This window comes from Leuciscus leuciscus (assembly GCF_965113295.1).
Source record: "Leuciscus leuciscus genome assembly, chromosome: 21".
Lineage (NCBI taxonomy): Eukaryota > Metazoa > Chordata > Actinopteri > Cypriniformes > Leuciscidae > Leuciscus > Leuciscus leuciscus.
In genome coordinates, this window is record NC_138745.1 from 10,991,791 (window position 1) to 11,008,382 (window position 16,592).

At 34.8% G+C, this 16,592-nt stretch overlaps 1 protein-coding gene and 1 long non-coding RNA gene across 5 annotated transcripts in view; one reads left to right on the forward strand and one right to left on the reverse strand.

Moving 5' to 3' along the window:
- The window catches only part of plekha1b (pleckstrin homology domain containing, family A (phosphoinositide binding specific) member 1b), a 47,426-nt gene that overhangs the window by 13,202 nt on the left and 17,632 nt on the right, over window positions 1-16,592 (reverse strand). For all 4 annotated transcript variants that reach the window (XM_082152290.1, XM_082152292.1, XM_082152291.1 and 1 more), the window contains exons 3-10: window positions 15,248-15,304; window positions 13,754-13,799; window positions 12,304-12,401; window positions 8,567-8,695; window positions 7,586-7,723; window positions 6,386-6,454; window positions 1,443-1,507; window positions 582-645 (exon numbers count right to left, since the gene is read on the reverse strand). In XM_082152290.1, coding sequence (XP_082008416.1) covers window positions 582-645; window positions 1,443-1,507; window positions 6,386-6,454; window positions 7,586-7,723; window positions 8,567-8,695; window positions 12,304-12,401; window positions 13,754-13,799; window positions 15,248-15,304 — 666 coding nt within the window. The remainder of the gene's footprint in view (window positions 1-581; window positions 646-1,442; window positions 1,508-6,385; window positions 6,455-7,585; window positions 7,724-8,566; window positions 8,696-12,303; window positions 12,402-13,753; window positions 13,800-15,247; window positions 15,305-16,592) is intronic.
- Window positions 8,702-10,238, forward strand: LOC309485464. Its single transcript, XR_014201205.1, has 2 exons — window positions 8,702-9,175; window positions 9,210-10,238. It is a non-coding gene; the product is annotated as an uncharacterized lncRNA (long non-coding RNA).

Genomic DNA, 16,592 nt, shown 5'->3' on the forward strand with positions numbered 1-16,592 from the left:
CCAACACATGTGAATAGATGACTCCAACTCCTGCGAGGACTTCAGATGAAGCAAACTCTGAATAAACATGCACCACTGCCAAAGTTTCTATATATTGTAATCATTATGATAACAACTTGTAATAACTGCTTTAATGAGATCATTGTTTGTCTAAATGAATACATGATGTTAGCTAACTGCATGATTTGTATTATCTTAGAACTGACATCTGGACATATGGAGATAACTTGGACACAGTCACCTCTGAAAACAAATTACTCTAAATTGTAATGTAGACATCCATTTTCTGTAAAGCTGCCTTGAAATGATATGTATTGTGAAAAGTGCTTTACAAATAAATGAACTGAATAAATAACTGTGACTTCTCCCAAAATATGACTACTTTTATTTCGTAATATTATGACTTTATTCTCAAAACTTTACTTTATTCTTGAAAAACACATATTCTCAAATCATATAAATCTATTTTATTCTTTTTTTTTTTTCTACCACCCTGAAACGTCATTGTAATATGCATTTAGTTCATCATCAAATATCAATGCATAAATTACATCAAATTAACATGAGTTTGACATTCCTACCTGAATGTAGAAAGTTCTTGAGGTAGTAACCAGTTCAAAAAGATTGTCCCTCATCATCAAGTCACTAAAAACATAATTATAGGGAAATTTTTCGACCGTTGAAACATTACAGCAGTACAGATGCATGATGAGAAAGCTGTTATTGTTTATTAATGTTTGCTTGTGTAGTATTATGAAGGGTCTGCCCAAGTCCCAAACTGTGGAACTTTTAGACATTGTGAAATTTGTCACATGGTAGCATTATGATAAACTTGGCTGCCTGGAGATAAATAAAAAAATATAACAAATTCCATTTGTTCAATGTGTGAATTGTCTGAAAAATTCTCATCTCATCTGCAAGTTATTGCTAATGTCACGAATGTTTCCTAAAAAAGTCATTCGTCAGATTATTTCATATTTATGATGCAGAATGTAAGTGAATCTGGTCTTTTGAGATGTTTAGCAGATGTTTCTAAAATAGAGTGCAATATAGCATTGCAATCACTGCCAGATGATTTTGCAGACGCATTAAACATGTATGTTCCGGATTGTGATGTACATCCAAGTGTAATGAATTATTAAAAAAGAAAAGATGTAGGTTATGCTTGGTTCTGTGCATGTGGGTGTTCAATTGTGATCGGATTGGCGAAAAGGCATCCTAATACTTGGTGTAAACAGGGCCTAGGTAAGCCATCGAGACACTAATTGAGCATTGCGTGACATTTGTTTGAGCAGTTTGTCAACCTCTGGCTAAACCGATGGCGTGAGTATGGGGAGGGACTTCCTGTTTGTTGAGTAAATGAAAGACAGGTTATAGCAGAAGCATATTTGGAAACAATTTGACAAAAAACTAAACAAAAGCACAAATGAAGCAGTACTGACCTTTGTTTACACTCCTGCACCTTATTTACTTCTTTCAGAGGAACAACCCGTAACGGTTCTCGGTCCTAAAAACAGAGTTTCATTCGGCTAATTAATATTGTCTTTAGTTCATGTGACAAGCACTGTACAAGCACTGAGCAAACATTCCCGCTGCGCTGAGTGTGTGCAGAGAGGAAGTACAGGCCCGAGCAGGATGAAATCACACAGCGAGCGCAGGCCTGTGATTATCAGCCCTGAAATAGACTTTATTGACATCTACTGTATGATTTAGCCTTTGACCAAGCCTCATTCCTGCCTACAATATGCCTGCGCTCCTCACACACACACACTTGAATATGTGGTTTACGGGGACTCTCCATAGGCGTAATGGTTTTTGTACTGTTCAAACTTTATATTCTCTCCACCTACACTAACCCCAAAACAGAAAACTTTCTGCACAGGAAGTGTCCTTATAAACCATGTTTACGTTGTAATACCCATGTCATTATACACATTTGTACACTCATAAACCTCACACACACTGAATCAGTAGCTTACCGTAACAAGCTCTTTGTCACCCAAGATGTCACAGTTAATGTTGTTTTACAATTATAGCATTTCATCACCCCATATCGCAGTCCGTTAGCCTTTATTTATGACGGAAATCTGAAATCTGGTCACGGTTTGGTTCAGTTTGATTTGATTTGATTTAATTGAATTGAATTGAATTATTTCTGTATGATTTCTGAGTTTCACTTTTGAACATAGGTCAAGAATTGTATTTTGGATCAAATATGAAACCTTTTAACATTCCTTGTTGTCACAACGTATCAGGTAGTACAGATATTGCTATACTATTTATAGTGTGTTAGATATATTTGTAAAGTATCACTGCTTTACATTTACACATGGACTGATGTGATATATATGTGTATATGAAGTATTTTACAATGAATTTGAACATGGCTCATCTGATCACAATTTAGGGTCAGAACTATCTAAGTAGTAAGTACACAAACAAATATTTAGACCTACATTTTATATTTATGTATTTGAATTGCGAATACTATTTCCACAGTTTTACCATTAAAAACTAATGTGAAGCATGTTCGTCAGTCATGAAACAGGTTAGAAACAGGTAAGATCTCTGCACTCTAAAAAAATTTAATAAATCATGGTACATTTTATAATTAATTATTCGCATATATTTGATTTTATTTAAATCATATTTTCAAAATGCATTTATTCAAATGACTTAGAATCAGCATAAATATGTACATTGTGAAAAAAATATAAATATAATATTTTTTTAATAAATATAATATAAAGTATGGACATGGTTAAAATATGGCTAGCTGTGGAGTCTGAAACAAATTGGATTTACATATGATGATACATATAACCCTGGTTATTGTGTATTTAAAACACATTCAGTTTACTAGAACTATCGCACCTGTTTTATTTATGTATGACGGACAAATATATCACATTAAGCTTATTAGTTTGTTTATGTGAAAATGTGGACATTTTGTCAGCATAAAAAAAAATTTAGGCCTATATATATATATATATATATATATATATATATATATATATATAGTTTTCACTGTCAGAGGCAGAAGATAAGTCTTTGCTATTCTTAACTTCATGGGAATAAAAATAATTAGGCTACTATAAATCTGTGGGAAATAATGTTTGTCAAAAACTTTTAACAGGAAGTTGTGTTTGAATATTTGAACGACTCTCCATTGTTCTGCCCCCTCAGTCAAAACAATTTATAACCGTTTACCAGGATTTTAAACCACTACAGCCCAAAAGTGAGCCAATGATGGCTCCCTCATCAGGCAAGAAGACATGGAAGTTGCTTTTTTGTAAGAGGAAACATGTCATATGCCAAACAACTGTCCACCCATCCGTACTCCCCAATACTTTACCCGTAGGGCAAGTAATTCACTATGTTTAAAGCAGGGCTTCAAAACCAAGGGTTGAAATTAGCGTTAACCTTTCAAAATTACAATAGTTCACTCTAAAATGAAAATGAAGTCATCATTTACTCACCCTGGTGTAGTTTTAATGTAGTATTCCGTTCTTTCTTTTTCAGACCATAAAAAGGAGAATTAAAAAAAAAATGTCCTAAACGTGGTCGTCCACATAATGGCAGTGAATAGTGACCAGCATCAAGCTTTTAAAAAAAAGATGCACAAGTATAACAGAATTATCCAATGCAACATGTCATATATTACAAGTGTTCTGGGGTCGTATGATAGGGTTTGGTGAAAAACAAACTGAAAATGTATGTATTATTTAATGAAAATCCTGACCTTGCTCGCTGGTCTGTGCTCGACTAGACTATGTTGCGTTTTTATCAATCTTGATTTCTCACAACTTGTGTGCTTTTTCTGGGCGAGTCCGAGTGAACTACTTTGCTAAAAGAGTGTCATGAACCCGTGCCGTGCTTTGAAAACCAACGGCCAAGGTTAGGAATTTTGTTAAATAATACATAATGTCTGAGGTTTTTCTTCCCAACAAACCCTATTGTATACCCCCCGAACACTTGGAATATGACACGTCGCATGTTTCTATTCTGTGATACTTTTGCAAAGCTTGACGCTGGTCGCTATTCACTGCCATTGTATGGATGAACTGATTCATGACCTAATTAGTTATTATATAATTATATAAATAATTAAAATATTAGTACACAGTGGGAATATATATATATATATACACACACACACACACAGTATCAAAGTTATTCAACCCCCATTGCAAATCAGGTTTATTGGCAACATTTACAGACTTTCAGCTGTTTGCAATGAACAAATCAAACAAAAGTAATTTAATAGCTCAACGCAACAAATGTTTAAAGTGGTTTCCAGGAATTTAACTGAAAATGAATTTAATTTATTTTAATTTAATTTAATGACTTCTGCAGTTTCAAAATTATTCAACCCCTCACTTGAATCAAGAATTCAACCCCTGAATAGAATCACTCACTACAGCACAAATCTGCACAAAAGGTGTTGTCTCAAGCACACCTGATGCAACTAATCAAGGGCTTCATTAGTTGCACCAGGTGTGCATAAGCTAGAAAACATGAAATATCTGAACTGGCTAGGTTTGTTGAGTGTCACGTTTGACTGCAAGTTAGAAATATGGCAATAAAATAAGTAATAAGTAATAAGAAATAAGTCAAAAGAATGGTCCAAAAAGCTAAGAGAAGATTTCATCGCCCTTCACAAACAAGGAACAGGATACAAAAAGATAGCTAAGGCACTAAATGTTCCAAGAGACACAGTTGGAAGCATTGTTGGCACGTTCAAAGTAAAAGGGACAGTGCTTAGGCAGGTTCAGGAAAAGCCTAGAGTGACTGCAAAAAGACCTGCAGCAAGACTTGGTGGCGACAGGCACTGAGGTTTCAGCTTGCACAGTAAGGCACGTAACGAATGCCAGAACTCCAAGACGTACACCACTACTTTCCCAAAAGCACAAGAAAGGTTGGCTCCAATTTGCTCAAAATCATATAAATAAGCCAAAAAAGACGTTTTGGGATTCTGTTCTGTGGAGCGATGAAACAAAACTTTTCAGCCTTATGGATCAGTGGTATGTCTGGAGGAAGAAGAAAGAAGCATATGCTGAAAAGAACACTCTGCCTACAGTTAGGCATGGTGGTGGCTCTGTGATGCTCTGGGGCTGCTTCGCATCCTCTGGCACTGGAAACCTGCAGCGTGTGAAAGTCAAGATGGATTCGTTGAAGTACCAGGGAAATCCTAGGAGAAAACACCATGCCATCAGTGAAGTAGTTTGAGCTTGGGGGTCACTGGACCTTCAAACAGGACAATGATCCCAAGCATACATCAAATTCAACCAAGGCTTGGTTTCAGAAGAAGTCCTGGAAGATTCTACAGTGGCCATCACAGTCACCTGACTTGAACCCCATAGAAGGATTTGAAGAAGGCGGTTGCAGCACACAAACCCAAGAATATTCCTGAACTGGAGGCCATTGCTCATGAGGAATGGGCTAAGATTCCTCAGAAAAGCTGCCAGAAGCTGGTGTCTGGTTATACATCTCATTTACAGCAGGTCATAACATCAAAATGGTGTTCTACTAAGTACTAAAGATGCTTGTCATGAAGGGGTTGAATAACTTGGTGACTGCAGAAGTCATTAAAAGTTGCATTTTCAGTTAAATTAGGGGAAACCACTTGAAACATTTGTTGTGTTGAGCTATTTCAATTAATTTAGTTTGATTTGTTTATTGCAAACATCTGAAAGTCTGTAAAATTCGGCCAATAAACCTGATTTGCTAAACCTGAATAATTTCGATTGCAACTGTATGTATAGAAAATGCGTCAGATTTTTTGTTTCTAAATATAAGTTGATCAAAATTCTGATGAAATTTAAAAGGGAAATGTGCTTCCTGTGTATTCCTAAAGCAATCGCCACTGATGCAGACATGTTTAGACACAGACTGACTGTTAACACACAGCAAGAGGAATTCATAACACTGTGAGCAAGTTCAAACAACCACCCAAGCACGTGCGCAGACACACACACACACACACACACACACACACACACACACACACACACACACACACACACACACACACACACACACACACACACACACACACACACACACACACACACACACACACACACACACACACACTAGACACATGCTTTCACTCCCACATGAGTCACTGGTCTAATTCTGGGGGCACACATGTAAATATGCTTCATTGCTGGAATGAGATTGGACACAGGATCAGATGGCATGAACAATACACAGGCCGGACTTTCACTTATCAGATGGGAGCTTACAGACGGGCTCATGGACGCACAGGTGCAAAACACAATGAAAACAAAGAGTCAAACAGGTCAATGGGTTCTAGCAGCATTCAAAGACACAGGACTCTGGAGACAAGGAGGAGGAGGTAGAAAGAGAGGGAGAGACTGACCATTTCTGATTTAAAGTAGCTGAGTGCATTGTCATCCAGCATGAAGTATCTCCTCTTCCAGTTTTTCATCTACAGAGAGACAAAAAGACACCTCAGTTTGCAGTATTTAAAGGCATGTAGGCAGTATGATTATGCATTTGACATGACAGATGTTCATTTTGGACACTGCAGCCAAGGCTAGTAAAACCAGTCGTTTTAATAATAATCCACACAATCAGGAGTTTTTTGCGTGGGGGCGAAAACATTCCCCACATAGGTTTTGTTTATGTTTGAGTTGGTCATGTGCCAGAAAGCTGCTTGGTCTGAAAGTGACTTTGGTGTGAACTGTGCTTTATACATTGCTATGCTATTGACAATAAAACCCAGGGTGTTTTTTGTTGTTGTTTTTTTTGTGACATTTCAGCTAAATTCCGCTAATGTGAACGCCCTATAAAGCGTACGGTGTAATATCGGATACACACATTTCTACAGGCTTTAAATTATCAGCATGATTAAAAACCTGTTGTACACAATCTACTGCATGATAAGAACACGTCTTTTTTGCTGTGAAATGTTTACTGATTTTTCTAAAGTAAATGTAAGAATAATTTTTATATTGTTATTATTATTTCAAGATAAACACTGCTGGTTTACTTGATTATACAAACATTAAAATGTCTATCTAAATTGATATATCAATGTTTATTTCTCAATCATCATTGTATTGCATTGCATTCTATATTTTGCCCCCCACAATAAAAGCTACAGAGCTTTGATCATAAAACTAAGCATTTAAAAGTCATCTTACTAAGACATTATTTGGAAGATATAGAGTGAAAGCTGATATTTATATGTATGTTATGCAAGTAGTCTATACTGTTTTAAAGCTCCCACAGATTTACATTACAAACGATACAAATTTCATGATACTTTTTGGCCATATAAATATCAGCAGCTGCACCAAATTGCATATTTTTGCTCAGTTTGGGACTCTGAATAAATTTGAGGTTTTTTTTTTTTTTGTATGATCTCTATATTATCCTATGTCATATGAGAATAAAAGCCTGATGTATCAAACATGTTACTCATCAAAAAACACATCAACTTTTTTTGTATTTATTTATTTTTTTAATCTAAATATTCAATAAACTATTCAGTATGTCAGGCTTTACAGATTTAACGGCACATTATCATTTCATGCATTCTGCACTTCTTACTTACCACAGCTCCCTGCTTGACACAAAATCCGGCTTTTATGACCGACTGGTCCTGGTTACTCCGGCTCAGGTAATACGGCAGCGGACCTTGAGCTTTCCTCAGCCCGCTTCTGTCTGCACCGTTCTGATCTTCACCCTTTTCCTGAAAACAAATGCAATGCAACAACATTTAACACATTCCTTTTTTTTTTATTCAAATGCATTACATTAGTATAAACCAGTGTTATTTTTTGACGTTATTTTAGTTTTTAGTAATTTTATGTGCTTTTGTCAATCTATTAGGTTTTTTATTGCTTTTTAGGTTTAATTTATTTTAAGTTTTAGTTTTAGTTAGTTTTAGCTTTTTTTTTATTTCCAGTTAATAATTTTAGTGCTTCAACTTCAACTTATTTCAGTTTATTGCCAAGGAAGTTTAGTTTAGTTTAAGTTTTTCAACTAATATTTATATTTTATTTTATTTCAATCAACATTGTAGACTTGGAATTAAGCCTTTTCCCCATTATTATTTGATTCATGGGACTGGACACCAGTTATCTAGCAAAACATGTTGCTTATGTTTAAAAATGGAACGTACTGTATACCTCATGCTTGCACATGGTACAATCCACTTTCCATATTAAGAAACTTCCCTTCAGTGTTTACATTTGCATCAGTTGAAACATTCCTTTCCTTGTACAGAACATGCCAACTGAAGTATCATCATCAGTGGAACATCTCTGCTCAGTGAACGGGTTACATTGCACACATACCTCTAAGCAAAATATAGTTCATCCCAGATCTCTCATTCTCACACATGTACAACATACTCTGACTTCACAAAATATATTATGAAATTATTCTGAAAATTAATAAAAAAAACAAAAAAAATAAAAAAAACATTAAATAGTAAATTTTTAGTCTTCAACATTAATGTTTTTATAGTTTTAGTTTGACCCTGGTATGAACTATGTGATATATGTCATGGGGTTATCGGCTGCTGTGTGACCTGTGTGGTGGTGATGATGGGCACTCCTGCGATGATCTCGGTCTTGTAGGACACTTGTTTCGTGGTGCCCGACGTGTCCACACACGCTTCTGCTGTATTATGAGACACCTGCTCGCCTGACTTCGGCACCTGGAGAAGAAACGAGGAAACAAACCTGTTTGAGAAACGACATTCTATATACAAGTATTTAAGAGTATTTTTAATTCCCAAAGCATAGACAAGGACAATTAATTCCAGGTCAAACCATTTCATTTGGAGTCCATGTATAATTTATATCCTGGATACTGCCAGAATATATATATATATATTAAAAAAGGAAAATAATGTGATATATACTGTATATTGATATATATAAAGTACAGCAGAAGCAAATATATATATGTAGTAAGACAGTATTTGCTTCTGCTGTATTTTATTCATGTCTTATGACCAACTGTTCCATCCTTCCATTACAGTTTCTTTGTAAATTACATTTGTTTGTATTACACTTTTACAGATTCACAAAACATTTTGATTGAACTGAACTGAAATCACCAGGGAGCATGTGAAAATAAACTTCAGTCGCATGTTTCTAATGATGAGAATCTGATAATCAATAAAAGGGGGGGGGTCCTTTTATTCAGCAAGGACACATTAATTTGAGCAAAAGTGACAGTAAAGACATTTATAATGTTACAAAAAAAATTCTATTTGCATGTTCTTTTGACATTTCTATTCAAAATAATCCTGAAATGTATCAAGGTTTCCACAAAAATATTAAGTAGCACAACTGTTTTCAACATTAATAATAATACGTTTCTTGAGCACCAATCAATCATTTCTGAGGGATCATTTGACTGAATACTTTGGCAATGGCTGCTGAAAATTCAGTTTTGCAATCAAGAATAAATTAATAGTATATAGCAAAGTTTGTAATGCTTTTTATGTTATTGGAATAAAAATACTGAAAAACATTATTTTCACTCTCAGAATAAATGAATAATTTGTCCTGGTCCAGCAGATACAGAGATAAATCACCTGCTAGTAAAGATCGACGGACACTAAAGCAGCATCTGTGGGAATGGCAGTTCATCGTTCACTGCCTTCAGGCTAAAAACACTACACTGATCAATACACCATCACTACACATGCTGGCACTACACACTCTGACCCAAACCAAACTGTCAGTTGTAATCGTCTTAACAACTTAGCATTCAGTGGCAAAAATATGCATCATTACACAGCCATTAACATTCAAAACAATGTTATTAGCAACATGGAAATTGTGATTTGACATTGTCCACTTTGAAAATTCCGATTATGCATGCATCATAAATGTCCTAATAAGATGATTAAGCCAATATTGACTTTTCAGAAATCCGGATGCCTGGCAATACACCAAAATGAATCAAATTCTGTAAAATGCTTTTGTAAAAGCAGGAAAACAACATGCATGTCTCTTTTTTAGAATAAAGGTTAACATTATCAGTATCTACGTTTACATGGACACTTTTTGTTTGAAGTCATTCCGATTGATGAATCTGAACATAGTGTTTATATGAACTCTAAATAAAGTGATCGGGTTGATGTGCGTGTTTATGTCATAAGCTTCAAATCGGATTTGATCTTTTAACATGCGCTCGCTGCTCGAATATACAGACTGTCCCGCTGTTGGCACATACACACACACACACACACACAAAAAACCCAGACGTAATATTTATCTATTTCGGGAAGCTTTGCGCCGTGCTGCTTATATATATTAAAGGGGTGGTTGATCATAATTTCACTTTTTTAACTTTAGTAATGTTGCTGTTTGAGTATAAACAACATCTGATTCTGCCAAGTCACGATGCTCAAAGTTCAAAGCAAAGGGAGATATTTTCTTTTTAAGAAATTGCTTTTTAAGGACTACAACAAACGGCTGGTAGGGAAAAAAATTACATAAACCCCGCCCCCGGGAATGCAGTTTATAGATTATTATGACAGAATATGCTAATCAATGATTAGTAGATAGTTATCTCCACATCAGCTACATAAATTTAAATATAAAAAAAAAAAATTGTGAAATTTTCAGGACACAAGCTGTTGTAGCTCCACCCCCCATGCTGGGAGCAGCAGCTAATTTGCATTTAAAGGGACATACACAAAAACGGTGCATTTTTGTTCACCCTTAAAAAGTGACAATTTTAACATGCTATATAACAATATCTGTCGGGTATTTTGAGCTAAAATTTCACATACACACTCTGGGGACATCAAAGACTTATTTTACACCTTGTGAAAAGAGCATTATACCACCCCTTTAAGCGGTATAAATGCCCCTTCCCGCGGGCAAAACAAGACATCTGTGGATGACAAACGACTGCTGGGACGACATTTCACAGACAATAAGTTGAATGAGAATTTTAGAATGACACGACAGTCATTTATGACACAATATTTAACAACAACAGCTTGTTCTGACCGTCATCATGTCACATGTGCAGAACTTTCATGTTTTGGTTTTCAATGCAACCATGTCCTATCGAATGGATTAGAATATGTATAAACCACCCCTTACAATCCGAATTAACCAGATTTAACCAATTCATTCTGACTGACGTGGTTACATGTAACATTTTTATTCCGACTGTGCAGTCCGATTACAAGCGGATTAGGGTCCATGTAAACACAGCTAATAGAGGGTATGCGCGTAACGTCACCGTCGGCCGGAGTGACTGCGGTTATACCCACCAAGTGGCAAAAAGACTGAGCGGCAGCATTTGTTTTTAGCGAGAATGCACCGAAAAACACACAAAACACATCTAAAATGGGAAAGAGCTTTGCGATTGACTGTACAACTGCATTTGACAAGAAATCTGAGGAATTCTTTTACAGACTGCCGAAAGCTACAGAACAGAGAAGCAAATGGATCGCTGCAGTTCACAGAAACAACTGGACTCCAGGCAGCGAAATGTGGATCTGCAGTTATCATTTTGTGTCAATATGCTGAATTTAGGGGTAAAATCATACCCTATATATTGTATTGACAACTCATCAATTAAATATTTACCATCGTATAATCTGCATAATTGGACGTTTTTAAATAAACACTGACAAAAACCTATCGTTTTTTAGGCTGGACGAAATGATGATAAATATAACATTGATATAAGTGATCACATGGATTTAGACCTACCTATATTGTATTTATATAAAGTGTTCACAGACAAATTTGCTTTATGTATTTCCCCGGCATCAAAATCAGGAACAAATAAATGTCAGGAAACACGATTCCTGGTTGCATGTCAATATCAGTGGATCACTGGATCTTTAGTTTCAACCTTTAGTTTAAATTTGATTTACTCGTGTTTTCGCAGTTTCCCCATTAAATCCAGTCACTTAGTAGGCTCCTTTGCCACTCATTCCGGCTGAGGGGGGCGTGTTCCGGCGGGGAAGTGATGTCAATGCATACCCTCTATAAGGGTTGTTAACCGATTTCATTCATTCACTAGAGATGGAAGGGTTAGGCTACTTTAAAGAAGTACTCCAGTATAATAACTAAAAATGTGATTAGTAACCTAATCCAAATATCAATATTAACATCATCTGACTACATTTAGTTACTTTTATGAGACAGTAGTTGACTAGATGATTTCTAGTTAGTTTCTACAGCGATGCATCATACTATGGTGGTTAAGCAGTGAGTTACGTCATTGTATGGGAAACGCACCCCTGGTTAGTAAGAGGAATCTGATCCAAAGTCAGGGACTCACTGTGATTTTGGTGGCGTTGTTGAGTGCGCTGACCCACTCCACTAAATCCTGCTTGTCATTCGCTTGCAAGTAAAACTTCCTCATTCCAGCATTGATGACTGTGGGAAAACACACAGATTTATATTTAAACAATCTGGAGGTGTTGATATAATAACAGTATTGTGCCATAATAGATTTGGCAACATGTCACCCAGACAGTTTCTTCCCCTTTTTAATGTGCATTTCTAGGCTGGAATAATTGGTGCTGTCACACTAGCACTTTTAACACACTAGCGCATCTGGGTTTGTTTGACTGCAAAATTGGGTTCATTTCGGATGATGTGAATGCTGTTTAACAAACTCACACACCAGGGTTACTAGTTAACTAAAACTAAACCAATAAAACTATTTTGTTACTTGAGATCAAATAAACTTAAGCTTAAATTGAGTTTTTGTTTTATTTTAGTTTTAGTGCTGGACAACGATTAATCGCATCCAAAATAAAAGTTTGTGTTTACATAATATATGTGTGTGTACTGTGCATAATTATTTTCTGTATATATAAATACGTACAAATGCATGTATTTAATAAATATTTACATGTATATACTATATATATATATATATATATATTTATACATCATTTATATTATATATACATATTTTATATATAAATAACAAATTTTTCTTAAATATATACATGCATACGTGTGTATTTATATATACAAAATAATTATGCATAGTACACACACATATATTATGTAAACACAAACTTTTATTTTGGATGCGATAAATCACGATTAATCGTTGCCCAGCACTACTGTTTTACTACATAACAATAAAAGTTTGGACTTGCCCATGACAAGTAAAGACTAGTAAAACTAGAAGGTGAAGTGAGACATAGTTAACATTACAGAATGAAAAAGAATTAATTCCACTAATTAATTTCAGGAGAGAAAAATAAGTTCCAGTTCACACAAAATGCGCTTTTGCGTTGAGACGCAGGTCAATGGAATAAAAAAAACAAAAAAAAAACTTTTTTTACAAAAGTTTTATTTAACATAAGCACTGCGTTTTAAGAAAGAAAAAGAAAAAAAGATGCAAAAGCAACGGCCAAATACATCTTTCTAAAGCACATTTACATGAAAAACAATGGAAAACCAGCACAATGGAATGGCTGTGAACGGCTCCTATAATTAAACACTTCACACTAGGAGACTCAATATATGACTAAGTTTAGTATCTGTATTATGCTGCTCACACATATGATGTCTCAAACACTCTTGACAGTGGCCTGTAGTCTAACTCCACCGGGTAAAGTCCCAAAACCTCAAGTGTGTGATTGTCTCTGGCTCTGATCTCAGAAACAATAGCTGGGGTCAGGGGTCATGATCTAACATGTCCCCTGGTCACCCTTCCTTCTGCACACTGCATCCTCTGAGAAACATGGGAGAAAGAATCGCTTACTTACCGAAGCAGAACTCCGCCTTTGGACGCAATTTGGTGGCATCGCTGACCTTTAATTAAGGAATAAGAGCAGATTGATAACACTGAACACACATGCACACACACATATTTAAAGGTGCACTAAATCATTCTCCACTATAAAACATTATGCCCCAAAATTAGAAATCTGTTAGTACGTAAATATTTGATATTTGCCATTTTTTATAAAAACCTTGGTAAATGTATCTGTGTTGTTTTAAGTTCAATTTAACCAATTAATTCAATCAATCAGAATACTATAGACAGAGACCAATAAAATGTTACACACAGTTCATCTTTACACTGCAAAGGTTAAACAGAATCTGCATCTGACACGGCATGTTTATTCACTGCTTAATGTTGCACAAAGGTGGCATACATGTATTTTTACAACACTTACATAATGTTGTATAATGCAAACAGCATTATAATGTATATAAATTATAAAAATTTAAAAAATTATTACAAGGTAGGGGTGGAATATTATTACAGTAATCATTATTGTAGATTATGTCTCTTATTATAGTAATAATGATTATTAATGTTGAATAATATAGTATAGATATAAACATTTTTGGGTGTGGGAAAATGGCACAAAATGGCACACAGATTAGAGCGGTTTATGACAGTTTATTGCTTTTTACGAATTACAAAATCAAGACTTCACATTGCTTATCTTAGTAGCAGGGCTGGGCGGTATGACGATATATATCGTTACCACGGTATAAAATGTTTATCGTTAGAGATTTTGATATATGGTGTATATCGTGCGGTATGTAAATATATAGCACTATTGACACTTTAGAGTGATGAAATGCATGAATGAGAATATAAAGAGTGGGATGTGCTTGATGTTAAAAAGAGTCATTTTTCATAAATGTTTTATGTTGTAATGCAGTCAGTAAAATGAAAAGATCTTATACTTATCATATAATTAATATTTATGTAAAAATAATCATACAAACTTTAAAAAATATAAGTTCATGATTTATGTAATGTTCTCTGTTGTTAGTGTTTTTAAGGTCATTATGTTATGAATGACGTATGTTTTCTGAATGAAAATTGTTGGCAGTGTTGTGGTGAAACGAGCTTATTTTGAGACATATGAAGTGTTTTGTTGGTGAGAATAACTGTTTGGCCAAGTTTTTATATTGGTATGAAGAATTTTGAAAATGTAGCTTAAGTATTGACCGATGCTTGTTAGCAATTGAAAAAACTGTAACATACATTCAGATGAAGACTCCTATAATGGTCTGGAAAAAGATGTTTTATTATACATAAGAGTGAAACTCTTCACGGCAGTCGTTTTAGATCGGATTACATGGCCAGCCATTATGACTCATTTTATCTCTGTAACCCCAGGAGAAAAATGGTGAATCTGAACATGTACAAAAGTCATGGCACACCTTTTCTGCACAATTTAAAGTATAATTTATGTCTGTGAATTTAATATAGTCAGCATTGGTCAGAAATGACAAACCTTGGATATATATGTTAGTTTCAGGGAACCGACGTTGGATGTTCCTTCTGGAAGATTCTGTCAAGAGAGAGGGTTGAAGTCATTAAAACTAAAATGATGACTATAAAATGATACACACTGACTTGATGTGAGAAGTTTGTTTTGAGCAGTATCTGAAAACAAACGTGGACAGAATACATTCACGGCGAGTGTACGGTTTTCTCCAAAGTTGTTGAATTGCATAGGGGTCTATGAAAGTTTTAGCACACATCTACAGATGCAGTGAGGTAAATTATTCAAAGTCAGACGTGGCATCAATAAAAGATACTGGCTGGGGCTACTGACTGAGTCTTAGATAAAGTGATTGGTACAGAACCTGCAGCAGCCAGGAGAAAAAAGAGAATCCATTTAAAAGAAACAAAGAAAGAATATCAAGAATAAAAATAAGACAGGTCCTGACATGGGAGAACATCTTTCTTAGAGAACTCTATTAGAATTCTCTTTTACTCTTAGCTACATGACATTAAGACACTGAAAACATCGTAGTTAATATCAAGTTTTCACTCAGATTCTATTAAACAAGAGTACAATGTCTGCAGAACGATGCAACCAAATCTGATTTCAGCATCTTGAAAATCTCGAGTAACACTTTACAAATAACTTCCCTTTAATGTTAGTAAATGCATTAACATGAACAATACATTTGTTACAGCATTTAATAATCATTGTTAACATTAGTTAATAAATATAGAGCTGTTCATTGGTTCATGTTAGCTCAGGTCCATTAAATAACATTAACAATCCAACTTTTGATTTTAATAGTGTATTAATAATTAATAGTGTATTCAATTAATAAATGATTCAGAAGTATTTTCATTGTTAGTTCATGTTAACTAATAAAGTTTACTTGTGTTAACAAATGGAACCTTATTGTAAAGTGTTACCAAAACATGAAATGTATGCAGTGTTTTATAGTGTCTTTCGGTACATATCGGTCTTCAAATTTCAGAGGTTAAGAGACATTTCAGAGAAAATGTATATCCGTCCTTAAACCTCACAAGAAAAAAGTTTTGCAGTATGTACGAAAACTAACCTAAAATATCATTGACATACCCTCGCCTGCTCAGGGAATGCACAGTTTTTGTACAACAAAATGTTCTCTAGAATGAGAAATTATGGGAAGATCACAGTTCTTAATTTTTCACGTCACAAAGTTTTCATGTTTTTACAATAGTGAATCACAAACTCTTGGCTATTACTAAAGTATAGACGGAATCTAAAACAAAAATCCAGAAAATCACATTGTATGATTTTTAAATAATTAATTTGCATTTTATTGCATGACATAAGTATTTGATAACCTACC